Raw genomic sequence first — 15,829 nt, 5'->3', positions numbered from 1 at the left:
GGTAGGTTTGTTGGTAGGACTTCATTATACGGCCTACAACTACGTGGATCATTGCCATCAAATGAGAAAACAAACACAGATGGTGCAGCTTGCAAACGTCCATCAAGTGGAGGTGGAATTTGAAGAAGGTCCTCCTTCAGAAGCTCCCAGGCCTCACCCATTATACCATTGACTTACCTAGGGCTTGGTAGGTTGGGTGATCACACGTCATAATACAGCCTAGCGATGTTTCCCCTAGAATCAAATCCTTCCCTTGGCTCTTGTCTGAAATGACCATTTAATAATATCTAACTGCAAATCCTCACCAGTACCTACAGTAAAATGAGAGGATAAGAGATCACGTTTTTACAGAAAAGAAAGACAATATGTGTCCCAGAGGACAAACACGTGACTCTTGTTGCCTGGGTAGCTCAGATGGAAGAGCATCAGACTTTTAATCTGAGCATCAGACTTTTAATCTGATATCTTTACAATATCATTTACATTGTGTTCCTTACATTTTCCCCAATTGTATGTTATATTAATCCTATATTTCCGTTTTAATATTTCTAATGTTTGCCTTGTTTTCTTCACTGTCTGGTCTGCCTCTGTCTTGTCTGATTGCTCTGGCTTGGGTCATTAAAGTTCATCACTTTTGCAGTTGAATTTTTGCAGGTGAATTTTTGCAGGTGAATTTTTTGCAGGTGAATTTTTTTCAGGTGAATTTTTGCAGGTGAATTTTTGGCAGGTGAATTTTTGGCAGGTGAATTTTTTGCAGGTGAATTTTTGCAGGTGAATTTTTTGCAGGTGAATATTTTTGCAGGGAAATTTGGAGGATAAAAATTCAGTGTCATAAATTCAATGTCTAAAAATACTTGAATTCTGATGATACTATATTTCTTCCATACTCTAGGAGTTTAGCGTTAAGAGGTCAAGAGTTAATGTTTCCATTGTAACACCCCCAGATTTGAAATAGAAACACTCATTTTTAACACTCGATTTTAGCTACTATCATTTTACACCTCAGAGTTACATTAAAAGAATGTGACTCTGCTTAGAGTAAAATTAACTCTACTTTTGCAAGAAGACTACTAACACCAAAATATTTAACACTTTTGAATCTGCTGTGTATATACTGGTGGAATAATTGCCCAAAGGTGGGCAGCCAGGGAGGAGCAACAAGTCTCTACCCAGAGGAGGAGAGCTGCTGCTGGAGAAAATACTGTGACTCACCCAGACCGTAACAGTTTGGGTCATCTTCCAGACATCTTCCAGGCTGCATGCATACTTTTAACCCTGTGTAGATTAGAGAAAAAAAACAAATCAAACATATGCACCCAGTTCTAGTTGTCTTAAAGTCAATAAAGATGTATTCCGTGCAATCATTTCACCCTGGAGAAAGAACAAAATTACCAAGACATTTATGCCCATGATGAGTGTATGTAAACTTCTGAACACAACTGTAAAGGGATCATTTCTGTTGCTAGGCTATTGTTTCCTTCCTGTGGCCTTTGATTACCCCAAAACACATATCATTATGCGTTTTGATCACTTTGTAATGTAAATTTGTAATGCTGTTATCCTTCAAAAGTAAACTCAGTAAACTCTCTCATAAACTTAACTCGTGTTGGCCAATGTTGTGTTGTTGCAGAATTGTTTTTGCATTAGTTTTGTATGATATGAATCCATTAATAAAGCATTTTAGGGAATTAGCACCTGCTCTCTTAAACCACATACTACAACTCAGTGACTGACACAAAAACTCAGTTCTTTCACTGTTGTCTTCAGACTGCATTCAGTTTTTACAGTTTAAGGAAGCACTTAAAGATTGATTTGTTCTAAATGTTTCATATAAATCTGCTATACTTGCATACACACACATATATACTCTCTTTAACAGTTTGAATGAATAAAGTTTCGCTACTCCTATTTTTTCAGTTGTTGGTGGTTAGTATTTGTTGATGACGTGTGGATAGGGATGACTTTTTGTTCTCATAAGCCACATGCTGATCACGGGCTTGGGCCTGCTCCTTGCATGTCTACTGTAGCTTGCAAATAGAAATGAAATAAATAAAAGGTGAATAAGACTGATTTGAGTAGTTAACTCTTTAATGATTATTGACTAAGGTGTGCGAAGTGTGCGTTGCTTTTAATTGCTTTTAATAATGGTAGGCATGCGGAAGCTATAAGCCACGACCTCTTTAATGTTGCCTTCACGTGCTCACCGCAAACTCATGCTTTCATCAAATAAAGTAGTTACCAGATAGTATGATCCGATTTTGTAATTTATTTCTTTAAAATAATTTAGTACTGTAAAAGTTTATGTATTTACTGTAAGTTTGCAGGGAAAATTCTTTTATTTATTTTTTTATTTAAATGCTAAATGTAGTCAACTAAAGGTTAGTCACCAGGCTAAATGGGTTATTATAATTTATTGTCACGTATCGATATCGATATGAAAAGAAATTTCTATGATTTCTGGTTTTATTAAAGTGCGCATTTTCCTTGTGAAATGTAAATACGCGTGATAGTTCCTAATTCCGGCAACCTTGAAAGCGGCACAAAAACCGCTGGTACGGCTGGGACTGTTTCGGCTTGACAGTGAGCTACCAAGCAAAAATCGGCAGCGGTGTCGTTTGAGGAAATTTCGTTTTGCAATGTAAGTCTATCCTATACCGCACACTTTTATTTGTCAGTCAGATGTTGACGATTTCGCTTCCGTCTTTTTTTCTGGTAATACTTCAAGACGCGGGCGCAAAAACAACGCCCAGAACTTTTGCTACTAGCCTGCAACAAGTGCTAGTGCCCGTCTTCGAGATGTGAGCTAGCTTAGCCACAGCAGCAACGCTGCATTAAAGTTATCTAACGTTGCTCACTCCTCATCATATCAACTTATCTTTGCTAGTTATGTAGATAGTCAAGAAAGAGTGTACACAATCGGTTTGTATACAGGCCACAGCTGTTACTGTTACACGAATCTTACTGTTAGACAACGATATGTGCTAGCGTTTTAGTCTATGCTTAGAAACTACCGTTTCCTGTGTCGTTGGCCTATCTAAAAACTAGTGCTGTATACTTTTATTTAACAAGCTTAAAATGTTTGTGTATGTCGCTTTGTGATTTCTAATTATTGTAGCTCTAATTTGGATATGACTAAAATAATATCAAGACACAATCAAAGGCAACGCAAAGTTGTAAACAGGAAATATAATATTTATGGCCGAAGTGTTTCTGTTTTAATAGGTCGTAATCATGTTGATGACTGGGTAATTAAAATAAGTTTTAAACTATATCTAAGCTGAATACTTGCCACTCCAGTAATAACTTACACCCCGTTGTCGGTAATGCCGTTATCTAACGTTATTTCCATCATCAGCATCTACCGTTTTTTTTCTTTGTTGACACAGTTAGGAACTGTACTCTGATATGTTTCTCGGTCAATATGTGTATTAGTAGGCGCTTTGAAGCTTAGGGGTAATGAAAGAACAAGGGAAAAGACGTGTTTCGTGAGTGTTTACTTTCTGGGAAGGTGTATTGCCTTACAGCATCAAGAGAGGAAGCTTTTTTTCCCCCCTTTTAAACTAATAAAAAAATAAAAAAATATATATATACACACACACACACACAGTGCACATAGAGGCACTGTACTCAGCGTTTTCGTAATGAATCACAGACAGATTTCTAAAACTATTTTTGTCCATATTAAACAAAAATCCTTGACAGAGAATTTGCATGTCTTTCTGAAATTGAGTGATGATTTGATTAAACCATAAAAGTCATTCTTTCATGATGTTATAGTCATTTCTGTTCATTGTAGTGATGGTAGTCGATTAGTAGTATAGATACAACAGTGATGATAATGTAAAATTAGGTCCCGGAATGTATGGATAGTAGATTTACAATAGATTTGAAATAAAATAAATCTATTAATGCAAGAGGGTTAACAAGAATATTCAGTTAACCACGATCACAGTTTCTGCACTCAGTCATTTATTTGAAGTGGTCCAAATGTAACTGGACAATTTACTCCAAAGTTGTTTTAAATTTGTCTCCATCACTTAATTAGCAGTAAGGTTGGTAATTGAATGCTTGCAACTGTAGCCTTTGCATTTGGAAACTGTGGCTGTGAATCCATAACATATGGTCAAATGGAAACTTAATTCAAATGAAGCAATAAAGCAAAAATAAAATTTATCTGCAATTTTTGTTCAGTGAGTTAAATTGAGGCTGAAAGGCGGGACTTAAATTGCATCTTGATGCCTTTCTTTTTATTTTAATGCAGTGGTGAGCCAGCTCTTCCTTGGTGCCTTAGAACTGAGAACTTGTAGCTAGGGCTGCCACAAACTATTATTTTGATAGTCGGCTAGTCACCAATTATTTTTGCCATTAGTCAACTAATCAGATCATGCGTCCATTGGATGTACAACGTACAGCTTATTGCACCAGCATGCATGTGCTCTTATATAACTATCATTAGCTTATAGCTTTAAATGTTTAAGGTATGTGCTAACTAAAAATAAAGACATGATGATAGTTTATTAAATTTTAATGAAATTTACAGGTTGTTTCAGTGGAGTTTAATAAACTCAGCCGCTATCTAAAATACCTAATTTCCTGGAGGAACCCACCCTAGGGATTAATAAAGTTTTATCTAATATAATATAATATAATATAACAGGACACCGGAGTATATTCTTGAGCATCTCACACTTCTGATAACTGGTTGTCTGCTTGACGTTTATTCAGCAGTGTAAAAACTATAACTTTAATCTCAGCCAAACCGATTTACTCGGGAACAAATAAAATACTGAAAAAAGCCAAACAATAGCATTTTTAAGTTATCTAAGTGACTTATATACAGTGTTGGGGAGTAACGGCATACATGTACCGCCGTTACGTATTTAAAATACAAAATATGAGTAACTGTATTCCGTTACAGTTACCGTTTAAAAAGGTGGTATTCAGAATACAGTTACTTTGTTGAAATAAATGGATTACACAGTGGTACTTTCCTGTTTCATATTGTGGTGGGTCAGGACTGTTTGGGTTTTGTTTGACAGCTGTTCTGTTGCTCCAGGTGGCAGCGTTACGGTTGCCATGGTTACAGGGTGACGCTCTCTCTCTGTGTGTTTCCTGGGTGAGAGAGCACCTTTTTGTTGTTGTTGTTGTGCTAAGCTAATAGGCAGAATGCTACAGGTACATGCTCTAAAGAATGTAGCCTCATAGGCAGTGTAGTCCGTGCTGCTGGGAGAATGGACTGCCATACTTGTTATATGTCTGTGAGTGCGAGGAGGGAGAAAAAGGCGAGTGGAAAAGTACCAGGTGTCATCGAGCAAAAACGGGAGCTGGAAGCATGTAAATATAATAGTAATAATAATAATAACCACTGCAGCCAAGAAGAGTGCCTGACGAGCCCAGTTGTAAGTAAGCTATTAAGACTCGACTGTACGCCGTGTTCGTGTTTTCCTCCGAAACAATAAGTTCCGTTGGAGCAGCCTTTCAACGCCTCTCTCTGTCTCTCGCAAGCAAAGTTGACCCAGACAACAAAGTAAAGCTGTTTTTCGGCTATGAGCCCAACACGGAACCCACCGTATTAGTCAGAGGTCCCTTTACTACGGGTTCGGAGCCGCGGACCTTCAGTAACAGTAATAAATCACAGCAATAGTACATTCACGTAGTTGTAAAAAGCATGATAATATATTAAGTAATCCAAAGTATTCAGAATACGTTGCTGTCATTGAGTAACGTAACGGAATACGTTACAGAATACATTTTGGGGCATGTATTCTGTAATGGAATACATTTTAAAAGTAACCTTCCCAACACTGCTTATATACTAAAAAGTATTTAGTCAGCCACCGATTGTGCAAGTTCCCCCACCTAAAATGATGACAGAGGTCAGTAATTTGCACCAGAGGTACACTTCAACTGTGAGAGACAGAATGTGAAAAAAAATCCATGAATCCACATGGTAGGATTTGTAAAGAATTTATTCGTAAATCAGGGTGGAAAATAAGTATTTGGTCAATAACAAAAATACAACTCAATACTTTGTAACATAACCTTTGTTGGCAATAACAGAGGTCAAACGTTTACTATAGGTCTTTACCAGGTTTGCACACACAGTAGCTGGTATTTTGGCCCAGTAGGTATGGTGTTCTTGGGATGCAACTCAGTATTCTTCTTCCTCCAAACACGACGAGTTGAGTTTATACCAAAAAGTTCTACTTTGGTTTCATCTGACCACATGACATTCTCCCAATCCTCTGCTGTATCATCCATGTGCTCTCTGGCAAACTTCAGACGGGCCTGGACATGCACTGGCTTCAGCAGCGGAACACATCTGGCACTGCGGGATTTGATTCCCTGCCGTTGTAGTGTGTTACTGATGGTGACCTTTGTTACTTTGGTCCCAGCTCTCTGCAGGTCATTCACCAGGTCCCCCCGTGTGGTTCTGGGATCTTTGCTCACCGTTCTCATGATCATTTTGACCCCACGGGATGAGATCTTGCGTGGAGCCCCAGATCGAGGGAGATTATCAGTGGTCTTGTATGTCTTCCATTTTCTGATGATTGCTCCCACAGTTGATTTTTTTCACACAAAGCTGCTTGCCTATTGTAGATTCACTCTTCCCAGTCTGGTGCAGGTCTACAATACTTTTCCTGGTGTCCTTCGAAAGCTCTTTGGTCTTGGCCATGGCGGAGTTTGGAGTCTGACTGTTTGAGGCTGTGGACAGGTGTCTTTTATACAGATGATGAGTTCAAACAGGTGCCATTCATACAGGTAACGAGTGGGGGACAGAAAAGCTTCTTACAGAAGACGTTACAGGTCTGTGAGAGCCAGAGATTTTCCTTGTTTGAGGTGACCAAATACTTATTTTCCACCCTAATTTACGAATAAATTCTTTACAAATCCTACCATGTGAATTCATGGATTTTTCTTTTTTCTTTTTCACATTCTGTCTCTCACAGTTGAAGTGTACCTCTGGTGCAAATTACTGACCTCTGTCATCATTTTAAGTGGGGGAACTTGCACAATCGGTGGCTGACTAAATACTTTTTTGCCCCACTGTATCATGTTTAACCTGAGTAGCGAAAGACTGCAGTGGGTTTGAAAATGGAGTCCGGTATTCTCACCGGAACTAGTGAGCCTTGCCCCCGGCTAGCTATCGACAGTGTTGGGGAGTAACGGAATACATGTACCGCCGTTACGTATTTAAAATACAAAATATGAGTAACTGTATTCCGTTACAGTTACCGTTTAAAAAGGTGGTATTCAGAATACAGTTACTTTGTTGAAATAAATGGATTACACTGCGGTACTTTCCTGTTTCATATTGTCGCGGGTCAGGACTGTTTGGGTTTTGTTTGACAGCTACGTTCTTTTGTTCCAGGCGGCAGCGTTACGGTTGCCATGGTTACAGGGTGACTCTCTCTCTCTCTCTCTCTCTCTCTCTCTCTCTCTCTCTCTCTCTCTCTCTCTCTCTCTCTCTCTCTCTCTCTCTCTCTCTCTCTCTCTCTCTCTCTGCGACTGTGTGTTTCCTGGGTGAGAGAGAGCACCTTTCGTTGTTGTTGTTGTCGTGCTAAGCTAACAGGCAGAATGCTACAAGCATAGCTCTAAAGAATGTAGCATCATGGGCAGTGTAGTCCGTGTTGCAGGGAGAATGAACTGCCATACACGTTATGTCTGTGAGCACGAGGAGGGAGAAAAAGGGGAGTGGAAAGGTACGAGTTGTCATCGAGCAAAAACGGGAGCTGGAAGCATGTAAATATAATAATAACCACTGCAGCCAAGAAGAGAGCGTGACGAGCCCAGTTGTAAGTAAGCTATTAAGACTCGACTGTACACCAAAAATGGCACCACACCATGTAAAAATATAATATAAGCTCTGGCGGACTTGGTTCTATGGTAGGTCTTAAAGGGTTAAAGGCAGCTGGCATCCTTGTACATGCAGTGCTGCCATCTTCTGTTTCAGTCCGTTATTACACTCTTAAATCCTACTACTTATTCCTGCATCTTTTGGGATCTTACAAAGCTTCAAACGACGCGTCGACTATTAAATTAGTCGTCAACAATTTTAATAGTCGACTAATCGTGGCAGCCCCACTTGTAGCCTCATTTATCTTAAATTGGTTTCACTGAAATGGAAAGGAAAATCATAATGCACAAAAGATCCTAGGCTGCATCTGGTTAATTTTTTAGGTACACCTTCAAAAGCCACTGTCATCACTTGTTCCCAATTTGGGACCAGCGAAGTGGTGACATGTGAGTGTCAGCTTTTTGGCCCTGCACCTATATTTATTTCTGTGGTTGTAGATTAGGCACATGCACAGCATTAGTAGAAAAGAGGTGTGTGTGTGTGTGTAGACATGGTATCAGACCTACATAGTTCAACTAAAGAGTCTTCACGTGAACTCTGGCGCAATGGCAAAGGTTGCTATCTTTGCACAAGTAATGCCTAAACACAAATGTGAAACTACATAAACCTACACATAGACACACCAATGCACATTGCTAAACTAATTAATGAATAAAAATCGATTATTGTTATTTACAGCTTTTCCAAAAAAGTCAAAGATAGAAACTCATAGACTTGAATACATAAAAATAATGAGTTTGGTTAAAAGTATTGACCAAATTCTTTTTCTTTTTTTTAACCTAACACATATTTGGTAATCCACTCTTTATCCACTTGCTCTTCACGAATACAAAGACCAAACAAAACAAAAGAGAAAAAGCGTTTACTGCATTTGTTTATTAAACCTACCTTCATTGTATCCTAGTTAGACATCAATTTGTTTTTAACCGAGCCACACATTCCCCAAGGGATCCAGCATTTTTATTTATTTTTTTTCCAGTTGCATAAATTAGATGCTCTTTTTAAAAATAAATAAATAAATAAATCTTAAAAAAAATTGCAATCCCAGCTCTTGCCATGGCCCTCGTTGAGAAAAATGTGTTTTCATTTAAAGGAAAGTGGGCTGTATGTATATGGCAACCATCAATTTAAAATTATTATGAAACAGTCATATGCACAATGGTACAAACACAATTGGTTCCGGTGAATATTACATGAATCTGAGGCTAATTTTATGTGTGTACTCGTGGTAAGTTCCAGCCTTTTTACATATTAGAGAATGAAGCCCACCACTGATGCTGTAGTGTAGTTTTGATACTAGCAGCAGCTGCAGGAAATGTATATCTGCAGTTTGTTTGTAATAGTTTGCTTGTTTTTTGTGTTTATTTGTATCAAATTCATGCAATCAAAATTCAAAATAGTTTATCTTTTTAAATATACGTGAATTAGACGTGGCTGTAAAGTTGTTATCTTGGGGGCATAGAGGAGAGGCACTTAATCCACCCATTTCACATAGACTTCCTTTTGGAATAACTTGCATCATTGATTGTTTTTCTTCAGGAAACTGGGTACCTTTGGCTTCCAGACAGATGCTGTTTCTGTTGAGTTAACTGTGGCTTGTTCCTGTGTTTTGTTTTGGGGATTGTTTGTTTTTTAAATATAAACACATGTAGTTTTAGCAAGCTCTTGCCATCAACTATATTTTAGCAAACATGGGTATGCCTGCTTATTAGGGCCAGACAGATGTTTAAGATATTTAAGACTGATATTGATATTTGTTGATTTAAAAAAACAAATATCAATACCAACATGCCCTTGCGTTGACAAATCCTGTAACATTAACACTTATAACATATTTTGAGGGTGTTTCTCCCATCTATTCTTTACTTTCATTTTTAAAGACCGCTACAATGCATTGGCAAATCAGTAATATCAGGCAGCAGACTGCTTATATCTGCCTAAACTGTTTTACATTTAAACTAATATTGTAATTTGGCCTGAGTCAGAATTTATGTAATTAATGGCCACACTTGACTTAGACTGAATCATAATAATCTTTGTATAGCCCTGGTGTAAATAACAACCCAACTTTCAAGTTAGTTTCAATGTTACGAAAAGTCATTGCAAAGCAATGCTCTTTCAGGTCAGGGGGTGGCAGTAAATAACCACTGTTAAAAAGCCATTGGGACAATGAATGCATATCATATTTAGGAATCTAAATAAATAATTACTTAAATTAAATCAATGGGAACCAGAAGGAAAAAACTTTTTGCTTTGTCTCCGGTTTATATTTTTGTTATTGTTTTTAACAGTTTCTTAGAGTTAAAAAAAAAATGCATCAGATAATAATAAATGTGATGCTTGCTATTTTAGCAGGATTGTGTGGGACATCATCTTATTTGAATAGCTTTTCATGCTATCTGATGTCAGCTTTTTAACTGTTAAGAATATACTTAAACCATTATTTTGGGCAAGCATTTACTTAAGCCACATCACTGTCAAGTCTATTGTTGTATGAAAAATAATCTCCTGCCACTTATTGTCTATCCTCAGTTGATACAATGGAGCATGAGTTGAGGAACATCAGTGAGGTGTTTTTAATTAATTTAATTAATTTTTTTTTGTGCGTGCATGGCTGGCTGTTGTGTACAGTCAGAGACACTGAATTGTTCTGTTTTAGCTCACTATGAACTGTTACTCCTGTTGACCTTTAGCTATCCCACAGATTGGGTGCTATATCAAGCAATTTCCTCTGAGAGGACTGTTTTTCTTTTTTCTTGTACCTAAAACTGACTGGTTTCCTTTAAGGTTTTAGTGGGAGATTGTGATGTTATGTAACAGATGTTTCTAAGACATTTCACAGGGGGCTAAGATTTACACTGGGTTTTTTTTTGGGTTTTTTTGTAAATTTCTTCAGGTCAGCAGTTGGTCCAGAAGGTTCTGCCGCAGCGGCCGGCAATAAGCGCTTGCAGCAGACGCAGGCCCAGGTGGATGAGGTATGAAATATGTGAAAACTGGCTTCTATTTAATTTCAGAATTTAATTTGAGGCCAACAGTTCTATTCTCTTATGGCTTATTGATAAGGATCCCCAAAATATGTTCAAATCTTAATTCATGAGTGCTTTAGTGTTACAAATGCACCAGATCGTTTCCTCTCAAGCTAAGAAATTTGAAACCACCTCTCCAAAGATGCCTGCCCTTAATGCTACTTCATCTCCAACTTCAGGTTCATTTCTCAGTTATATGGTTATATGGTTAATTAAATGCTTATGTACCAGTCCAGCTGTACACAAATAAAGGAGAAGATGCAAGTAGAGAAAGATTCAATCAACAATTTGTATTTATTTATTTTTAAATAATTGCATAGTAGCACAGCCGTAATCCAGGAGTGAATAGTTAAATAATGAAAAGATAGTTGGTGGAGTCACAGTGTCAAATAATAAAAAATCTTTTCAAGCATTAAAAATCCTTAAATAACCTCATCTTGTTCACTTTGCATCATTTTTCTCACCTAGCCTATGGCCTTGAACTCCACCCCTGTCTGTCTTCACTTGCTTTGTGTCACTCCCTCTTTTCCTTGATGTTGGTCTCACACAGAACCTTGCATAACTCTTGGCAGCAGTGTTACAATTCACCATAATGTGGAATAATTTGCTCTCTAATACTCCAAAAGACTGCCAAAGGACATTCAGTGAAAGGCAGTCCTCATCCAGTTTTGAGAAATAGCATTCAGAACCATGTCAGTGAGGCCACTAAGAAAATAGGCTGCCAAGTCTCACTCTTAATTCCCTTTACATCTTGCTCTCTCTCGCTCTCTCGGTTGTAGCCCTTCTTGGGATAAGCCACTCCCTCATAGATCTTTAACCTCAGCACGTCACAGAAAGTGTCCAATTGGCTGCCAAACGCTTACATAATCACTGTCTCCATGGTTATGTAAGGCATGCACGGGCCTACACCCTCCCCTCCAACCTGCAGCTCTGTCTGAGAGGAGGGGCAGTAGTTGGGTTTGTGGATCAGTGGAACATATGGGTTACGTGTAATCTGTGTTTATGCACATGCATGTGTGTCTGACTAAAAGTGGAGTCTGTAGGAGTTATTTTACCCTGTTGATTTATTTATTTGGCATTTTTCTTCTTTCTCTTATGATTCTTTCCTATGCCCTCCAGAGAAAAACAAATTAGGGCAGATTTATTTACAGTGAGGGCTCAAGATTGCCTAACACCCATGTACATCAAGAAACGGATTGCAAAAAATGAATATTATGTTTGTTTTGAGTAGGTGGTGGACATTATGCGTGTTAATGTGGACAAAGTGCTGGAGCGTGATCAGAAGCTGTCTGAACTGGATGACCGAGCCGATGCACTCCAGGCTGGAGCCTCCCAGTTTGAGACCAGTGCAGCTAAGCTGAAAAGGAAGTACTGGTGGAAGAACTGCAAGGTGCTTAAACAAAGTTTGGTTCAAAAGTCACACACTTTCCACCACTTTAAATAACAATTACTCTAACTGATATGATGCACTCTATTTTTAAAGTCTTCAAAGACTGAGGTTTACTAAATTAATTGTTTTTATTTAACTACACAACTTACAGTATATATTTGCATGACTTATGGTGAAGACTTCCTGTTTTTATTCAACAAAATGAGGAGGTATTACAGATATAGTTCTTGTGTAATAACGTAGAAATTATCTTTAATTGTTTCAGATGTGGGCGATCCTGATAGCTGTCATTGTGTTCATCATCGTCATCATTATTAGTGAGTATTAAGGATGTGCTCATCAACAGTGTTGTTACAGTTTGTGTTACTTCAAACATAAAACAAAGCATTAAGAACTCTCTACAGTGTTGTAGTTTCGCAAACTGTGTTAGGTGTACTGCTACATTGGTGCTCTTTTAAGAGGCAAACACACATCAACTGTTCAAGATCATGTGATGTGTCATTTGATGACTTATCTGATAAGAGTTATAAAGTTTACGGACTTTGCCCCCAAACATTCAAAAAGCTTTATTTACTTAAAGTTTTACATCTACTATCCATACTATTCCCCCATCATTATTCATGCTAGTTCATGTTATGGATGCAGTAAGCCAAGAAGAAGTACACCCAATTACATAATGCAGCCTCTGTCTTTTGCCTTTATGGAATTCCCCCCCACAGTTCCTTTAGTGTCATATCTCTCTTTTATAATGTCTTATATAAAACATTTGGTTTAAACAAACTTGTTAATTCATTCACAGTCTGGAATTACTCTAAGTAAGCAACAGGAGGAGGAGGGGTAGAAGATACGATAAAGAAGAGAAGTGGAGCTATGTGACTCGTGTCTCAGAGTAGCTCCACATTTTCCACCTCTACAGGGGTCTTCATTCTTTGTTCTGGATTGCCCTGTGTGTGCGTGTGTGATTGCTTATGTGCCTTAGTCACAGTTTTAACCTATAACATTACAAAATTCCAGACATTACTAGGATATATACATACCAAAGAAAACAAACATATGTACAGAAATGTGTTTATAACTTGACTAAAGCCCAGTTATAAATATGAGTCTAAACAGACTTTGGCAGAACACACACACACACACATACTCAAACCTTAAGACTAGAATTGAAGAACATTGTAAACTCTCCTCAACTTGTATTTTTATATTTTATTAACAATTGTTTGATTCCGTGTGCCAGGCTAAGAGAAGTGCCTTTAAGGATTAGCTGTTCAGTGGTATAGTTTAGATTGTAACAGTAATCCTGCGTATGGTGGAAGAGATGCCCCTTCCCAGATTTAAAATATTTCTGCTCTTGATAGTGTAACACCAGTATTTTTTTTTCCTCTCTCATGCTTTTTCTTACTTAATTGGTCAGCTTTACAAATATTAGTGAAATCTCATTACTCATTTTATTTCTGCACATGGTTAAGTGCTGATCAGGTCCAATGTTTAAGGAGTTAATGTTAGATCTGAATGAAGAGGAAAGTCATTCTGACAACACAAAGCTTACTGGTAATGGGTAACGTACTGTTGAACCACCTCACTGTGTCCATTCCTGTTCATGTCATTTTCAGGCAGTAATTGGGATGCAGTAAAAGTTTGCATGAGCTTGTGTTTAGATTGAGTGCTGGTCATGTTTACTATAAGTAGCATGCTCATTGCCTGACAGATTTGCCATAAAATGTAAAAGGAAAAAAAAAATACACAGAAGTGCCATCATGAGGTATCAAGAGATTAATTATCTCAATTAGTTGCTCTTAAGTGTGGCAGAAAAATGGCCTTTATGTAATAATAATGATCAACAATTAAGAGGAAAGAAAATCTGCAGTTTAGCTTTAGACTTTGATAGGTGTCTCCAATGGAGAACAGCCAAAAATGCAGCCATACCTTCTGAACACATGTACCAGCCAGCCAGAGAACAAGTAGTGCCTTGTGAGCTCCCTGTCCAGCAGATACTGTGCAGCTAGCCTGTGCTATCAGTTGAATTTAACCTTTAATAAAGACCTTTGGATCAACGCCAGTGTGAAGAAACATTCTTGTTGATGCACAATGCTTCTAACACAAAACAATTAAAAATTCTAACATGCCATATTTGTCATACAGTTATTTGCATTCTGTTAAATGTAGAGTTGATCATAGTTAGGCTATAGTATGGGTTTTTTTTTTTTGTTTGTTTTTTTTTGTGATGTTTAGGTCAGTACTGCTGAGCATCATGGGTGATATAGAGTGGAAATATTTTGTTGGTCCATGGCATTGTGATACATGTGACACTAACACTGGATTTGGGATTGCTTTGTATATTATTTTCACTCTGTTTGGTATTTAAAGCTCCTGTTTTAGGTTACAGTTTCAGGATTTTTTTTTTCTTGACTTCTAGCAATCATTAGCTCCCCCCCCCCCTTCATACTTCTTGCTTGTTTCTGATAGAGAAATAAACACTAACACAAATATGTACTCACCCGCACCCTTTTCTCTTTTTGTTAAGCATGCAGATTTAATCAGACTGCAGCCACAACTAAAATTTGTAGGCATGGAAATGCTTTTATGGGCCAGCTTTTTATTAACCATACATGGAATTGTCAACCTCATCTTTTTCTCTCCCCCCCCCCCACAGAATTTAAGATCTTATAACTTCCAAGCCTTGCTTCACTTTTGGGAATTTACGTGGAAATATGTGCAATTCTGCTCTGTGGGCCCTAAATTTATTTTTGCTTGAATAAAACTGATGTTAAATCAAAGTGTCCTCTGATTTTTCTCATCTGTGACGTAACAAACGCCAGCTATTCCTTTTTCCAAAAGGAGCCATGATGGCAAAATCATTTTTATTGGAGTCATTTAAAGATAAATTCCTTCAGTGTGACATACAATGGTGTACAGTCCAGCAGTTTTTACACAAGTACTGTTGAGTTTTTTGTTTTTTGTTTTTTTTGTTTTGTTTTTTTTGTTTTTTTTCCCCCCCCATGTTTCCTTCCTCTTTTTTCCATCTCAGTTCCACTCACTTGAAGGTCTTTAGGATAACCCCATCAGTTCTAACGATTATATATTTTATTATTATTTTATTTTGGTTTTACAGAATTGGGAAATTTTCAGTTCAGGTTTAATTTAAATGCAGATTTAACTGAAAAAGTCAAATTGCAATAAAGATGTGGTAAAAGAATATATAACAGCTGCTCAAGTGTTGTGCTTTCAAGCAAATGTCATTGTGTCATAAAGATAATCAACATGACAACTGAGAATAATTAGATTGCATATTATTGTTGCAAATTTTTTAAATATAATGTAAAATAATATTATTTACAATTAATGAATAAGGATATACAAGTATGTGGCATTCTTTGCCTTTTCATTTGCTTAATGACAAAATCTATTAAAATTACTGATAGCTCCCATTTTCTTGTAATTTTTATTTTTTATTTTTTTTACTTAAGAGACTTTACTAAGATGATGTTCAATAACTGACAACAATTTAACCAAACAAAAAGAAGTCAAATGTCCAAACTCCCTGCTACGTGCACT

At 37.4% G+C, this 15,829-nt stretch overlaps 1 protein-coding gene across 1 annotated transcript; it reads left to right on the top strand.

The window, feature by feature from the left end:
- Positions 1-2,508: 2,508 nt before the first annotated feature.
- Positions 2,509-14,328, top strand: vamp3 (vesicle-associated membrane protein 3 (cellubrevin)). The gene is made up of 5 exons (XM_082533138.1): positions 2,509-2,638; positions 10,755-10,833; positions 12,116-12,274; positions 12,540-12,591; positions 13,074-14,328. Coding segments are annotated over exons 1-5 (312 nt in total). The 5' UTR covers positions 2,509-2,636; the 3' UTR covers positions 13,094-14,328.
- Positions 14,329-15,829: the final 1,501 nt, after the last annotated feature.

Source organism: Aulonocara stuartgranti (assembly GCF_965226115.1).
Source record: "Aulonocara stuartgranti genome assembly, chromosome: 5".
NCBI classification, from domain to species: Eukaryota; Metazoa; Chordata; class Actinopteri; order Cichliformes; family Cichlidae; genus Aulonocara; species Aulonocara stuartgranti.
The sequence above is the reverse complement of the archived record's forward strand: the minus strand, read 5'-3'. Positions and strand labels throughout refer to the sequence as shown.